Source organism: Notolepis coatsorum (assembly GCF_963971535.1).
Source record: "Notolepis coatsorum genome assembly, chromosome: 1".
Taxonomy (NCBI): Eukaryota; Metazoa; Chordata; class Actinopteri; order Aulopiformes; family Paralepididae; genus Notolepis; species Notolepis coatsorum.
Window position 1 is genome coordinate 106618284 of NC_140165.1, and position 15000 is coordinate 106633283.

General features: G+C 42.8%; 1 protein-coding gene across 1 annotated transcript in view; it reads right to left on the reverse strand.

Annotated features, from left to right (window-relative positions):
• Nucleotides 1-15000, reverse strand: part of ablim2 (actin binding LIM protein family, member 2) — a 116671-nt gene that overhangs the window by 69686 nt on the left and 31985 nt on the right. Inside the window, exon 2 of the mRNA XM_084336522.1 lies at nucleotides 9291-9455. Within this exon, the coding sequence (XP_084192648.1) occupies nucleotides 9291-9455 (165 nt within the window). The remainder of the gene's footprint in view (nucleotides 1-9290; nucleotides 9456-15000) is intronic.

Sequence of the window (15000 nt, forward strand, 5' to 3'; positions counted from 1 at the left end):
CGAAAAATTACAACGTGTTTTGTTTTGTGTATTCCACTAAAGGGCTATTATCGCGGATTTCTCTGGAATTACTAGAAATCTCCAAAACTATACTCGTATTCAAAACGGTATAAAACGGAAATGCACCAATGAAAAAACAATCCGTTTGGTACATGTTGACTGCAAGCAAGTCATTGATAAGCGACGGGTGTATTAGACCCATAGGCATAATTTAAGATATAGTATATTAAGCGTTCGCAAATTTACCCGTCCTCCCATTGACTAAAGCGCTGGCACGGAACGGCCTAATTTGGTCATAGGGGCGTGGCTCTGAATGAGATAATGGTCCACAAATCAAAACATGACATTGGTTTCATAGCAAACACATCATTTTATTATCGGGTTATGTTCCACAAAAGAGGCGTGTTCAAATCTAAAACATAACTAGCGAGTGACCACTACTGTACTTGGCTGTAACCACAGAGAAGCCCAGTGACTCGGGGTCAGGTATGCTATTGTTCCTTTGATCTTCAGGGGTTGGACTGCGTACAGAGTAATGGGATCCACAATAGGCCGTCATGGTTTATTTGATTTCCACATTGGACTCCGTTGCGTCTACATCTGGTGGTTTACAGGAAGACCGCCCCCCCCCCCCCCCCCCCCCCCCCCCCCCGCCCGCGCTTCATGAGAAGAAATGACTAGGTCCCTTATACGTTTAATGACCGAAAGATTACAACATTACAACATTACAACATTAGGTGGAAATGTTATTTATGCATTCCAGCTTTTGGTTTTCTGGTGCATGCATGTGTGAGTATGAGTGTATGCGTGCACAATATTGGTGCAGTATATACATGTACTGTATATCTAACACATTCTAAATCATTTTGATTTGCGACCCCTAAAACCAGAGGGGTGCCTGTTCCTGACCCTAGACACAGATAAATCACCAAAACGTATAAACATGATAAATAGTGTATTTATCTCATCCTGCCCCCCAGGTTCCAGAACCACTGTCAGACTAGAAAGAAACGCTTATTTGAAGGAAACTAAAATAAAAAATTATTCTTGTGTTTTCAACTTCCCCTTATAAGAGTGATTTTAGGGTTAGGGTTTAGGGTTAGGGATAGTTAGCCATGCAGTAGAGAGAGTAAAGGTAATGGTGTAGAGCTAGGGTTAGGGTTAAGGCTAGGGTTTATGGTTAGCGATAGTTAGGGTTGGGTTAGGGTTTATGGTTTAGGGATAATTAGGGTTGGATTAGGGTTTATGGTTTAGGGATAGTTAGCCATGCAGTAGAGATGGTAAAGGTAAGGATTTAGGGCTGCATGCTCTTAGCCAATCAATAAACACTACCAATCAGTCATTAGGATCTAATCGTCTTTTAATTGATTAGTTGTTTATAGAAATTATTATCTACTTAAAAAGTACTCAAACCTGGATTCAATATTTTCTGTTTTAACACCCCCACCCTCTCTCTCTCTCTCTCTCTCTCCCTCCCTTTCTCTCTCTCCCTCTCTCTCTCATCCCTCATTCCCGGGGGAGGAGGAGGAGGAGTGGAGGGGGAGGAATGTCCAGACTGGGGGGTGGGGGTGGGGGGGTTGATGATGGCGGCTGATGTAAGAATAAACACGATAAACTCCAGGAAGAGGCCGTCATTGTAGCGACCCCGACAGGTCGCCTGGCAACCAGAGCCTGTGTTGATAACAACAGCAAGGGAGAGGCTGGGAGAGGAGCGACACACACACACACACACACACACACACACACACACACACACACACACACACACACACACGCAAGCATGCAAGCATGTAGGCATGCACACTTTGAGCATTGCAGACATACACACATATAGACATACAGGCACTATACGTATACACACACACACACACACACACACACACACACACACACACACACACACACACACACACACACACACGCATGGGCAAAAAAAAGCTTACACCCACTGACCCGCCACACATGATACACACTCCTCTGCGCCTGCTTTGTTCCGAGCTCTGGTCTTCATACTCCACCCTTCCACTGTGCTGGGCGAGGCGTTAACATGTGGCACAACACTTCCCTATTGGACACGAGAAAAAGCCATAACTCCTCCGCGATCATCAATAACAACGCTGTTCGTTATCAGTGACAGTTACTATACAGTTCAATCCTCCTCGAGTCAAATTCATCATGGCTTTTTCACCCACACTCGAGTTGTGTGTTTTTCATACATATAAAAGGGCTGTTTGGGGTGAAAGGTCATGGTCGTCTGAAGTCCAACAGAGCAGAGAGACGCCATGTGCACTTTCTAGCTCCAGAACCTTCTATGATAATGACAACAAGAAGACCTCGACCAGGAGGACGCACACGCCGCCAATGAAACGCTACGTCAAGACAGTTCCGTTATGGCCGATTCCCATTGCCTCTGCGGAACCCCGGCACAGTTGTGGTGGCTGCCAGCGCACCGTGCCCGGATCAATCACAACTAGAGACTATAGGCCACTGTAGTTAAGCCAATTAGCCTCAAGATACATGTAACCACTAAACACTAGAACATTAACATTAACCCTATATTGTTTTTGTTCCTACTGAACTCAACCATGGGTTATCTCTCTTGAGGATGTTTCAAAACTAAAATGCAGGGAACTATGTTTTCAGTTACATTTGTAGCAATTAGGCTATTTCTGCTAATAGCCCAGTCCCCAGCTAAGAATTGCCTTCAGAAAAAGAAAAGACAAAAAGTGAATTTTTTGACATTGTCAAAACATTGTCTGACATTTTTTTAATGATGTTTTTTCTGGATGCCCCAGAGGCAGGACATGACAACCCGTCCTCACGGGTCACATTGGCACGCCGGTCCCGCAAGCTCTGCATGTATTCTTCACGCTCAGACACCTTACAGCAGGTGTGTGCTCTTCACACAACTCCGTAGTGGGGTAGTGAAAGGTTAACCTTCTGTAGTGTGGTTTTGAAAGGGTTAACCCTTTGTCGTGTGGCAGTGAAAAGGTTAACCTTCTGTATTGTCACAGCGAAAGGGTTAACCCTTTGGTTGTGTGGTAGTGAAAGGGTTACAGTTGGGCTATGTGCTCGATATTCAGATCATCCTAACGTCACCCTGTGAGATCGGCCAATCTTCTACTCTTCCCCCCCCCCCCCCCCCTTGGGCTGGAGAAGGTGAGAGAAATAGTGTGGTAGAGAGACAACCACTGCAAGAGTATTAGAATGACCGGTGGAATAAAACTCAGCGTGGTCAAAGTTCAAAGTCCAAAACTGTCAAACATAATCAAAATATAATAAAATAATGCCTTTATGGCATTATAAATGCTTTAGTGTTTTATCCTATAGAAAATAACCAGTCAATATATTAGGTTATTTTATGTTGAGATTGTTAAAACTATTGCAAATATGAATGCAATGTTGTTAGTGGTGCATTCATTTCTGGCGAACAAACATCACTATTGATGAGATGACAGACGTCCTTTTATTCATAATGGTGATATAACTCCTGTGAGTTTGTGCCCATAATGATGTGATCAGTTTGGATGAACTCTCACAGCTCCAGTCTGACGTTTCCTGGGCTCAGCATCGAGCAGAGAGGAGACACGGAGAGATACAGACTACAGTGAGAGCAAAGGCACCTGAATATTCTTGAATATCCATTTTGATCAGTTCAGTTCAGTTATTTTTTATTTGGGGTTTTGGACACATAACAATGGTCATTCCATAAATCATTTTTACCAGCTGCTATTGCAGCATTGTCCAATTGTCCGAAAAGGGCTTGGGAGAAGCACTGGGCTTGTCGGGCCCTACCCCTGAATACTTACATAATAATTTTTTACATTTACATACATAGTACATACACATCGTACACATTACAGTGCATACATATAGTACACATTACAGTACATATTACAGTATAGTATACCTGCAGTATAATAATAGTATATATAATAGTATATAATAGTGTATACAACACATATAATGTGATATGAGATATATAGTAGGCTACATGATATACAATATAATATAGTACCATAATATAATAGTATATAGTGTAAATATAGTTTCATATAATCACGTTTAACAGAAAGCCTATTTAACGGCACAGGTCTCTGTTTAAATGGCAGTCAGCTGTTGACCTATCATTGCAGCCCTACTTCAAAACGCATCAAATCCTTCACTGTGATTGTCATCATCACTGTCCCAGCTATCTGGCTCAGAGTCCTTAATTTATATTATCTGGATTGTCCTCAACATCCACAACAAATTCCAATGCTTGTTGACACATATTATACCTCTTTTCATGTCTTTTTTACCATTTTATTATGAAACTAGGGACAATCTCCTCTCTCTATCCTCTGTTACGTGCAACAGCATGTGTCTGAATGATGGCCCGATCTGCCCGGTGTCATAGTAAGACTTTCAATTTACGAAGATTGCCTTCTTTCATCTTAGAAATATTGCACGAATTAGAGCCTATCTGTTGCTGGATGATGCAAAAACGCTAATCCACGCTTTTGTTTTCTCTCTGCTTGATTATTGTAATGCACTTTTTTCTGGCCTGCCAGAGAAAACAACTGACAGATTACAATTTGTCCAAAATGCGGCAGCCAGAATTTGAACTAGAACTAAGATGAGGGAACATATTACTCCAGTTTTAGCTTCACTGCATTGGCTCCCGGTTGTTTTTAGGATTGATTAAAAAATTCTCTTGCTTGTTTTTAAAGCTCTTAACACATTGAGTGCCACGGCCCTTCCGGGAAGTGCATCTGGTCTTGCCGTCCATTAACCCCATGTAAACGTGCACCTTGTTTGTAGCGCTAAACCTATATTTTATATTATAGCTACGGGTCTAATAACGCCGTCGATTGTCAGTGAGTTGCTTCCAGTCAACGTGCAAAAAAGTTATTATTTTTTCATCCGTACATTTCCGTTTTATACCGTTTTGAATATGAATATAGTTTGAGTGCTTCTGAGTAATTCCAGGAAAAAGACGCGAAAACAGCGTTTTTGTGTAATTCAATAAACACGTTGTCATTTCTCGCCTGATTATCGAATCTTCCTGAAATCAACGCTAGATTAACATTATTATCCTTCCTCGTGCATACATGAAATGTGCCCTGGAGCGCGGTGCTCCCCCCCTCCCATCCTGCACCCAACGGTAAAAAGCCACACATAAAACACAGCTTCAATCGCGGTAGAAAGAAATATCAGATCAATGCAAGATTTTATTTATCAGAGTCCTTACCTGGTCTCTGATGTAATGCAAAAAAGATATTATCAATTATCTGATCGCCATTCCAGTTATCCACAGCGATCCTGTCTCCGACGTTATTGGGCATTGCACATGAACGGGCGGGCGGGGTCAGTTGTCAAAGCCATACCTACAAGCGCGTGTTTTGCCGGAGTGTTTAGGATCCGCCCCCACGCCGCAGCTCGGTAGAGAAAAGAAACTACACCGTTTCTAATGGAGTGCAATAGTGGCCGAAGGCGTTAGAGGGCGGTATAAGACCGTCTGCCAGCTCAGACACATTCAGAACAGTATGCACAAGGTGAATTATGAATGGCAATAGCGATTAAAATAAATACTGTGAGGGCGGTCAGGTGGTGTAGCGGAGATTGCGCTCGTCACCAACGCAGGAGATGCTGGGGAAAACGTAGTTCTACGTTTCCGGCACTCAACCGTCGGGCGACAGAAACGTAGTTCTACGTGAACGGCACCCAATGTGTTAATGGTCTGGCACCGTCCTACCTCTGCGACTGCCGACATAGATATGTTCCAAACCGCCCCCTCAGGTCCTCTATTGCGGACATGCTTGAGGTGCTCGAGTTGAGGGGGGATGAGGGGGGATGGCATCCCCCTGAAATAAAAACGGTCAATATCATCCCCCTTCTAAAACGGCCATCCCCCCTTCCCATCCCTTCCATCAAAGTATCAGAATGTTTATAGAAATTCCCGCGGGCCATCCTCTCCTCAGTCACGAGAGCACTCGCAAATATGCCAAGCGACTCAGCGAGCCGTCGCGAGCCACTCACACTCACACATACACATACGGGTACTTAAGGGAGGTGCCTGTCCGTGGCTCCGTGTTGAAGCGCGCTGCACACAGACAGCTCTGCATGCACTCGTCATGATGGAGCGAACAAAATGCTCGAAAGTCTGGGTACACTTTACGAAAGTCGATGCCGACAACGCACGTTGCCACAAGTGCAATAAAACATTTGCAAGTAAGGGTGGCAATACAAGCAATTTGTCAAAACATCTGTTGTCAAAACATTAGTCTGCAGAAATGCGCTGTTTTCGACTGCTTTGCTCGCAGTGTTCCATCTCCATCCACGTCCACTGCAGGTAAGCCAAGATACGGAGTTAGCTAGGCTAATAACGAATTATTACGAATAGGCTAATAAATAAAATATAATTGCTTAGCTAATTGTTTAGCTACAAATATATTTGAAAGATGACAAGTTGAGGCTGCAGCCACCATGTCCCAGCCCACCCCTCCTCCCTCTACCACCACCGGTCCCAGCCAAGCCCAAAGTCCCTTCACCCTAGCAGCTAGGAAGGATGACAGAGGATAGGGTGAACGAGTGTCACAGGGCTGTGACCCAGTGTGTTGTCAAAGGCCTGCACCCCTTCTCTACAGTGGAGTCCAAGGGCTTTAGGTAACAACTAATAATTCAGTGTATGTAGTTTTTTTTTTATCTTACATTTGTTGTTTATTATAAAATGTCTATAATTCAGACACATTTAAAACATTGTTGCTGCTGTTGCTGAAGAAATAATATTTATTATATTTATTTATAATGTATTTATAACGTTATATAAAAGAACATTGCTGCTGCTGTTGCTGAAGAAATAATATTTATGTATAAAGTTATAAATAATAAAGCAATGTCAATTCTGTTCTTAATAAATTGTCTTTTTTTCTTGCAAAATAATAAAAAATAACCGATAAGAGTATCGATAAAGTACCGAACCGTTAAGCAGAACGATACCCATCCCTAGGTAGAACACACATATTTTGAATGCCTTCGGCAGACTTAAAATGAGCCATTTTAATCTAGATAAATCTAGATTAACTCCAGAATTGCAGATAGATTAATCTAGATTAAAATAATTTATCTATGCCCACCTCTAGTTAGATTTGATTTGATCTTTATTTATCTCGAACATTTTCAACCATAAACACACATTTGTAATAACAAAAAATGTATAAAACGAAATAAAATACAAATAAAATGTTATATATCTTCCTATGGAAGCAATAATCAACATAGCTCAAGACAAATGGTTTTGTTCGAGAAGGGACAGAAAGAAGCAAAGCTTATCTGGTCCTGCCCTTTCCTTACAATATCATACTATTATGTAATAAGTTATTTATCAATAGTTAACTAACGTAGCTAGCTAAACCATGAGGACTTGGATGTCTTTAACCAGGCTAGCATTTGTGTCAGCTAATCATCAGAAAAATATGAATTGTCCCCCCCCAATAATATGTGCTATCAAGAGTAGTGTATCTACTCCCACTCTGTAATTCTAGTTTCGAAATACTCCTAAAAGCTTCATTTGCGTATTCAAATCATTAAAATGTTCTACCCCCGGACCTCCCTACTCTGCGTCCCCCCCCCAAACTTATCATGAGATCTGCAGCCCTGACCATCCCCCCTGTATTTTTTTCACAACTCGAGTACTGCCTACAATAAAATATAAAAAATATGGCGAAGCAGCTTTTTGTTTCTATGGGCCGACGGCGTGGAATAATCTCCCACTACTAGGGGTGGAACGGTATGCATTCGAACCGTACACCGTTCGATACGACCTCCACGGTTCGGGGCATGTGTGTATTGTTCGGTTATATAACGTTAGCCTCGAGCTAGGCTAACGTTACGTTAGCTACGAGCTAACTAACTTTAGCCACGAGCTAGCAAGCTAACTAACGTTAGCCGCAAGCTAACCGTGGAAACGCTCACAGCGAAGTGACTCCACGACACCAGTTCTATTAGTGGGGAAGGGGGGTATATTGACAAGGCTTGACAACAGAGGTTCAAATATAACTGTTTATGTTCAATAACGAGCCAGGAGACTAGAGCGTGTGTGTCAGCTGTGCGTCTGTATTGCCAAACCATAACTTCCTGGTCGCTGCTGTTGGGACGTACCAACTCCACACACCACTGTGGGGGGGTTTATATTCCCCATTCCCTTGTAACATCTCCTTTTTTGTAAGATAACAACAGTTACAACATTCCTTAGTGCAAATTATTATTAATACAAGAAACCCCATAAACATCCTTATTTAAAACCCTAATCATCTTTTCTGTGACTTTTACTTTTTGATAAGAAAGTCTAGTGCTGGTTGAGCATTATGCATACTTTATGTTGGCCTTTGTCTATAATGTGGCCACAAAAATGGAAAGGTTTAATTATTTTGTTTGTTTGCACTAAGTTAATACTTTGACAAATGTTGCCTATATTTTTCAGTCAGTTTATTTTTTTGCTCTGTTAAGCACTTTGAGCTGCATTCTATGTATGAAAGGTGCTAGGCGGGAAGAAGAGAATCTCCCGATTCAGATACAATTCGACGAATCTTTATCACAAACGGTTCCAAAGATATTTAATGTTTAGTAAAACATGTCTAGTGTCAGCTTTAGCTGTGGTAGTGTAGTGGTTAATGCACTATGAATTGAAAATGGGGGACCCTGATGTAAACAAGACAAACGTCTTTCTCTGGTCTGCATCCCCTTATACAATTGTGTGTATTGAGCCGTACTGTATTGTACCCATTCTGCAATCTGTTAAATAAAGTTTTCATTCATTATTCATTCATTCATTCATTCATTCATTCAATGCAGAGACAGCTGGTTCAATCTGTGGAGTTTAGATTTGGGGGGATTAACTCCCTGCAGGTAGTGCGCCTTAACTGCACCTGGTTTTAGGGATTTTTCATTTTTGAGATGCATCGATGCCGATACTGGTGGTATGACATATCGGTCCGATACCAGACTGGAATTACTTTCTGGGTGAACTAGTCTGCATACATAGTTAACAGAAATGGCTCTTTTTAGGCCTATGGCTCAAAACTAGTGATTTTGGTATCATCTTGGTTAATAATAAGACTTCGCCCGATTTGTCCAAGTGATGGCTTATTTTGAAGGTATGAACTTGTACTTTCATATAATGTAAAAAAAAAATGTGAAGATCCCTCAAAAGGACCTCAAGTCTGTGCTGAGTCACATATATACTATTGGGTTAAAATGATGGATGGATACTTGGTACATGGCAGCGTGTGTGTGTGTGCGGCTGTTACCTTTACAGACGAAGCATTTGATGTGGAAGTGTTTGTTCTGCACACGCAGCACCTCTCCCTTGCAGGGCTTCCCACAGTTCTGACAGGGGATGGGGCCTCCTCCCCCTCCCCCTCCTCCCTGCTTCTGTTGCTCCAGAGGGCTGTGGACAGCCTGCTGATGATGCACTACAGGGGGGAGAGAGAAAGAGAGAGAGAGAGAGAGAGAGAGAGAGAGAGAGAGAGAGAGAGAGAGAGAGAGAGAGAGAGAGAGAGAGAGAGAGAGAGAGAGAGGAGAGAGAGAGAGAGAGAGAGAGAGAGAGAGAGAGAGAGAGATCAGTGTTAATGAGTGTGAGTGAGTGTGTTAATTCACCTGGGGGCTACACTATATATACAGTATGTTCTCCTGTATTATACAAGCAAGTGAACATGTCTACTTTGTTGAACACAAGCTTGCAGGCGCACACACACACACACACACACACACACACACAAATGACAGGGATGTGTGAATGAAGAACCATGTTCTTTATTTATCTCTCTCTCTCCTTCTCCTTCACACGACGTACACATCTTCACACGACGTGCCACACAGGCACACACACACACACACACACTCACACATCTTCCAAATTTGTATTTGCTTCAGGGTCGCTTAGTTGGAAGTCACACTGATTTCCCAACAAACCCAAACTCTTTTTTGTTTCAAACTTAGGCCATAAGATGACGTCGTCTCGGATGGTGAAACAGTATCTAACCGAACAGATCTCTGACAGACGGGAACGAGAGTTGCCCAGATTTCTGACCAGTCGGCTGTAGACACACATGTACGCATCCTCCCAGCTAGAGCCCCTTCCACACTCTCTTTCATCATCTACCATCCCATAATGCCCCACACACTCACTTATTCACGTCATGGCGGGGCTTCAATATTGACAACAGATCAGCTGAATAAAAAGGTCTCTTTGTCTCTTCTCCCTGGGGGAAATGTTTCTCTGTGGGGGGGGGGGGGGGAGGGGGGGGGGGTTGGGGTCATTTAGCAAATGGATTTGGAGAGAGAGAGAGAGAAGAGAGAGAGAGAGAGAGAGAGAGAGAGAGAGAGAGAGAGAGAGAGAGCATTTCAGTCAGAATAAGGCGTCGGTTACACCTAGGCAGGGCTCTACAGTGCGACCATATTGCTCGCATATGCCCCTAAAAATATGTGCGTGCGAACATGCAAAATCAAGTTTCCTGTGGTCACGCGACTGGAAACCGAAAGTAATGATCAGCGGCTGCGTCACTGTCTGAGTCAAACAATAATACAGCCATGTCGAAGCCCATTCATTTTTATTTTGCGCGAAAGATACCGGAGAATGAGAAGTCAGGCGAGGCAGCTCATGTTACAGAGGTGATGGTTAACGTTAACCAAGATACTGACGCTAGCCAGCATGCTAGCGAAGTTGGCCAAGCAAGCGAGGCTACACCCACTGTAGCACCCAATGTAGCCACTGTAGCTAGCGAAGCTACACCCACTGGAGCCGGAGGGAAGACATACAAATTTAACGTGAATTTGCTAAACATTTCCCCATGGCTAGAGTTCGAAAACAATGTCATGTTTTGTAAATATTGCAAAGTAGGATCGGTGCAGTGCGATGCATTGTTACACCCCTACAACTGGCCCACTGTGTATGTGTGTACAGCTAACTTGGCTAGCGTTATCAACCGCAGAGGTGGGCAATGGGTCCAGCTGTAGCGCCGGACGGCCAGAGTGCAAGCGGTGTGGCAATAGGGTCCAGCTGCAGCGCCGGACGGCCAGAGTGCAACAGTGTGACGTCGTAATTGGCATAATCGACTGTCAATCAATGGTCTACCTGACACGCAAACTACTGTACTGGAGGTGTACAGTATTTCAATAGGCAACCCTGAAAGGATTATTTTTCTAAAAGAGCAACACTAGCTCCCCCCTCTACTGATGGCCCTGGTTGTAAAGCCAGTGTCTCCTTTTTGTTCAATATCACTGCCTTTCTTATTAGGCCTAGTTGTTGGCTACAACTTTGCCATAGTAGGCATTAATCACTTAATTAATAGTTCAAATGTCTGTCCCATTCCCGTTTGCACACGCAGATGATACACACACACGCACACAGTGGGCCAGTGACTTTGGTGGTATGTGCTATTGCACAGATGTGTCCCGTTTGCACATGCACGCACAGTACAAATATACATTTATTTTTGAAAAAAAAAAAAAAAACTGTTACTTGACATATTTTCACTGTGCTCCTAAATATTTTTGGGTGCTCCTAAATTTCTTTGTGTGCTCCTAAATTTTTTCATTTAGGAGCACCTGTGCCCCTAGTGAAAAAGGTTAGCGTACAGCCCTGTTAGGGTGTTTTCGTTTCGTTTTCAGGATGAGTTTAGCTTTTCCAGGTCGCAACGTAGCGGCAGCCGAGTTAGACATTCGTTTGCAACCTGAGCACAGTGATGTAGTACACTGCCAAAGCAGTAGGTGGCAGTAGGTGGCGAACATGAAGGCAATTTTCAACCAATCAGAACTTGAATGTGCCAATACACTTCCGGCAAAAAAAATACACAAGCCGCCATCTTTAAATGCCTCCTTGAGCTATTTAGCCACTGTAGCACTTATTTTTCAGCAAAGAACGTGCAATAAACAAAACGGATACATTCACTGTGTGTTCTGCCTCTCATTTGTTGATGAAACAAAACTAACATCAACACAATTGAACACCAAAAGCGGAGTTTAGTCTCATCGGCGCCTATTTTGTTAGCTTACATGCTAACGTGAATGGAATATGCCAGTATAACAGTATAGCATTGTGGCTAGCAGCTAACGTTAGCTCACGTTAGTTAGCCAGCCAGCACCAAACTGATGATATCGGGAGCTATCAGTAGCTAGAAAACATTAGAGACAACGCCTCATGTATTAAACAAAAGTGAATAGATGATTGGGGCATTTTGTTTAATGCTTGTTATGTTGAAAGAGGGGCTCTGAGCTAACAGGGTCTGGTAGCTAGGTAGCTACGGTAGGTAGCTAACGTTAGCTCACGTTAGCCAGCCAGCACAAAACTGATGATATAAGGAGCTATCAGTAGCTAGATAACATTAGAGACAACGCCTCATGTATTAAACAAAAGTTAATAGATGACTGGGTCATTTTGTTTAATGCTTGTTATGTTGAAAGAGGAGCTCTGAGCTGCTCATGCAATCGACTCTTGCGTGGCTGCTGGTTTGTTGACATGCATGTTGGGAGGCGGAGGATTTGGCCTTGGTCTCTACTGCGCATGGGCATTGGGCAAAACGGCTCTGCGCAGATTACACGACACGTTGTCGGCGAGTTTTGGCGTTTTTCCAAAACGGAAACACAATTTCAGCGTTGTCAGTAGGACAACGCGTTTTCCTGCCAAAACGACATTTCTATTTAACAGGGACAGCAAACGTATTCATTCAGCAACAAAACAACACCTAGTCTAACCATGGCCTAAGACTCACAGATCAAGAGAAGGATCAACAGGACAGAAAGAGAGAGATGGAGAGAGAGAAACTAGTTTTAGCCAGAAACAGGTTCTTCCTCCAATTCAACTCTGCTCGGCTTAGCACCATTGTCCTCATCTCTCCCTTCCACTTTCTCTCTCTCCCTTCCACTTTCTCTCTATCTCTCTCTCTCTCTCTCTCTCTCTCTAGCTCTCTCTATCTCTCTCTCTCTCCAAATCCATTTGCTAAATGACCCCAACCCTCTCTCTCCCCCCTCCATTCAGGAGGTGTCCCTGAGAACAGGAGTTAAACAGTGTGTCCTTTACTCTCGCTCTATGCTACACCTCTACTACTATACTTCTGGTTCTGTGACATGTGTGTGTGTGTGTGTGTGTGTGTGTGTGTGTGTGTGTGTGTGTGTGTGTGTGTGTGTGTGCGTGCATGCGTGTGTGTGTGCGTGTGTGTCTGTACCTCGTTTATGTGAAAAACCAGGACAATTTCAAGACTCCACACTCACAAAATCAAATTTTCGACATCCTAATTTAGTTTGACGAGCTATTGTAGTGTGACGGTTAAGGTTAGGGTTAGGTTAATGTTAGGGTTAAGGGCCAGCGTTAAGGTTTCCATTATCCGGTAACAAAATATTTTTTACCGGAAAATTCCCTCTTATTTTTATTTGATTACCAAGTAACGTGCGTCTTGTAAAAGTGCAATTGTTTTTGCCACTGAAACTGAAATGTTGCTCAAACAGAAGTCTCTGTGTGTGTGTGATCAGCAAGAAAACAAACAAAACAGTGGAATCTGGAGCATGAGAGCGTAATGAGGATCCTATGGAGTAAGATTACCACGTAAAGTTTGTTGCATTGGAATACAGCTACCTTAGTGTTATCTAAAAGACGAAAACAATGGTTTGTGTTTGTGAATTTCCAAATTGTGCCAACAACATTTCGGCCACCTCGTGTAACGCTCCAGAGACTGTTGATACGGACGTTGTGACTAACTGAGTTGTGCTACATGGACATTCCTGCTGTACCAAAACACTAACTATGTCCTACCAGCCGAGGACAAAAAAAAAGAACAAACTGAACAAACAACTAACTGAATTCAATACTAAGTAAAACAAGGAATGAGTGGGGGAACCCATCAGAGAAGGACAATGACCAAAAAAAAGGCAAGAAGAACTGCATGAATGTAAGAGAGGAGTACGGCAGCAGCGCAGGAAGACTCACAGAGCTACTGTACATGAGAGCTCACGTTAACAACTCAAACTAGATATGTTGTTAACTAGCCTAGCTTAGCACAAATGAATGGAAGCGGATACAGATTGGCTAGCCTACCTGTTAAACACCTCTCCCGGACTTTCTCTCCCTGATCCTTATCCGCTTCCATTCATTATTTTGTGCTAAGCTAAATTACTGTAGCTTGCAGCCAGACAGCTTTCTACTGAACGCACTAGGACTGTCTTAAATACTTCGAAGCTTCGAAGCTTTGTTCGATGGCAAAAATATATATTTTTTTATAATAATTTTATTAAAAAAAATTTGCCTCCAAAATCTTGCGCCTCCATTCCAATGAAACGAAAGTAAGCGCCGCCTTCCCGCCTCCATTCCAATTAAACGAAAGTAAGCGGCGCCTCGACTCCACCTCTCTACAACAAGCACGTGGAGATGATCCGTGTTGAAAACAACAAGGACATGTGCAGCAGACATGTCGACGAAGAAGTCATCAGACGTGTGGTTACACTTTAAAATATGCAAAAACAATGCCCAAAAAAGCCGAGTGCCAGATATGCCAGAAGAAAATGGCATATCACAACTCTACAACAACTTTGTCAAATCACCTAAAAAACGTAAGTATCGTTGTACACGACGGCGACGCCACACAAAACATTAATAAGGCTATGCCTATGCTGCTATGACTAATGTGTTACCAAGTTGGCTAATTTAATTGTAATCATCTGCTTTTGTAGGTGCATTGTCTGATATAATTATAAATTATAAATTAAATATAATATAATTGTTTGCTTGATAGACGAAGGTTGCAACATAATTATGTAATGTCATGTCGTTGGCTGTGAGAGCAGCCCCACTGCACCCAGGCAGCGCAGCCGAGTGAAACCTTGTCGAAAGGGGCTACTTAATTAATTAATCCAATCCACTTTATTTATAGAGCACATTTAAAAACAACAAAGTTTACCAAAGTGCTGTACAAGTCCCACAACATAAGATACAAATAAAAAATAGATAGAAGAAGTAGATGTAAGCGC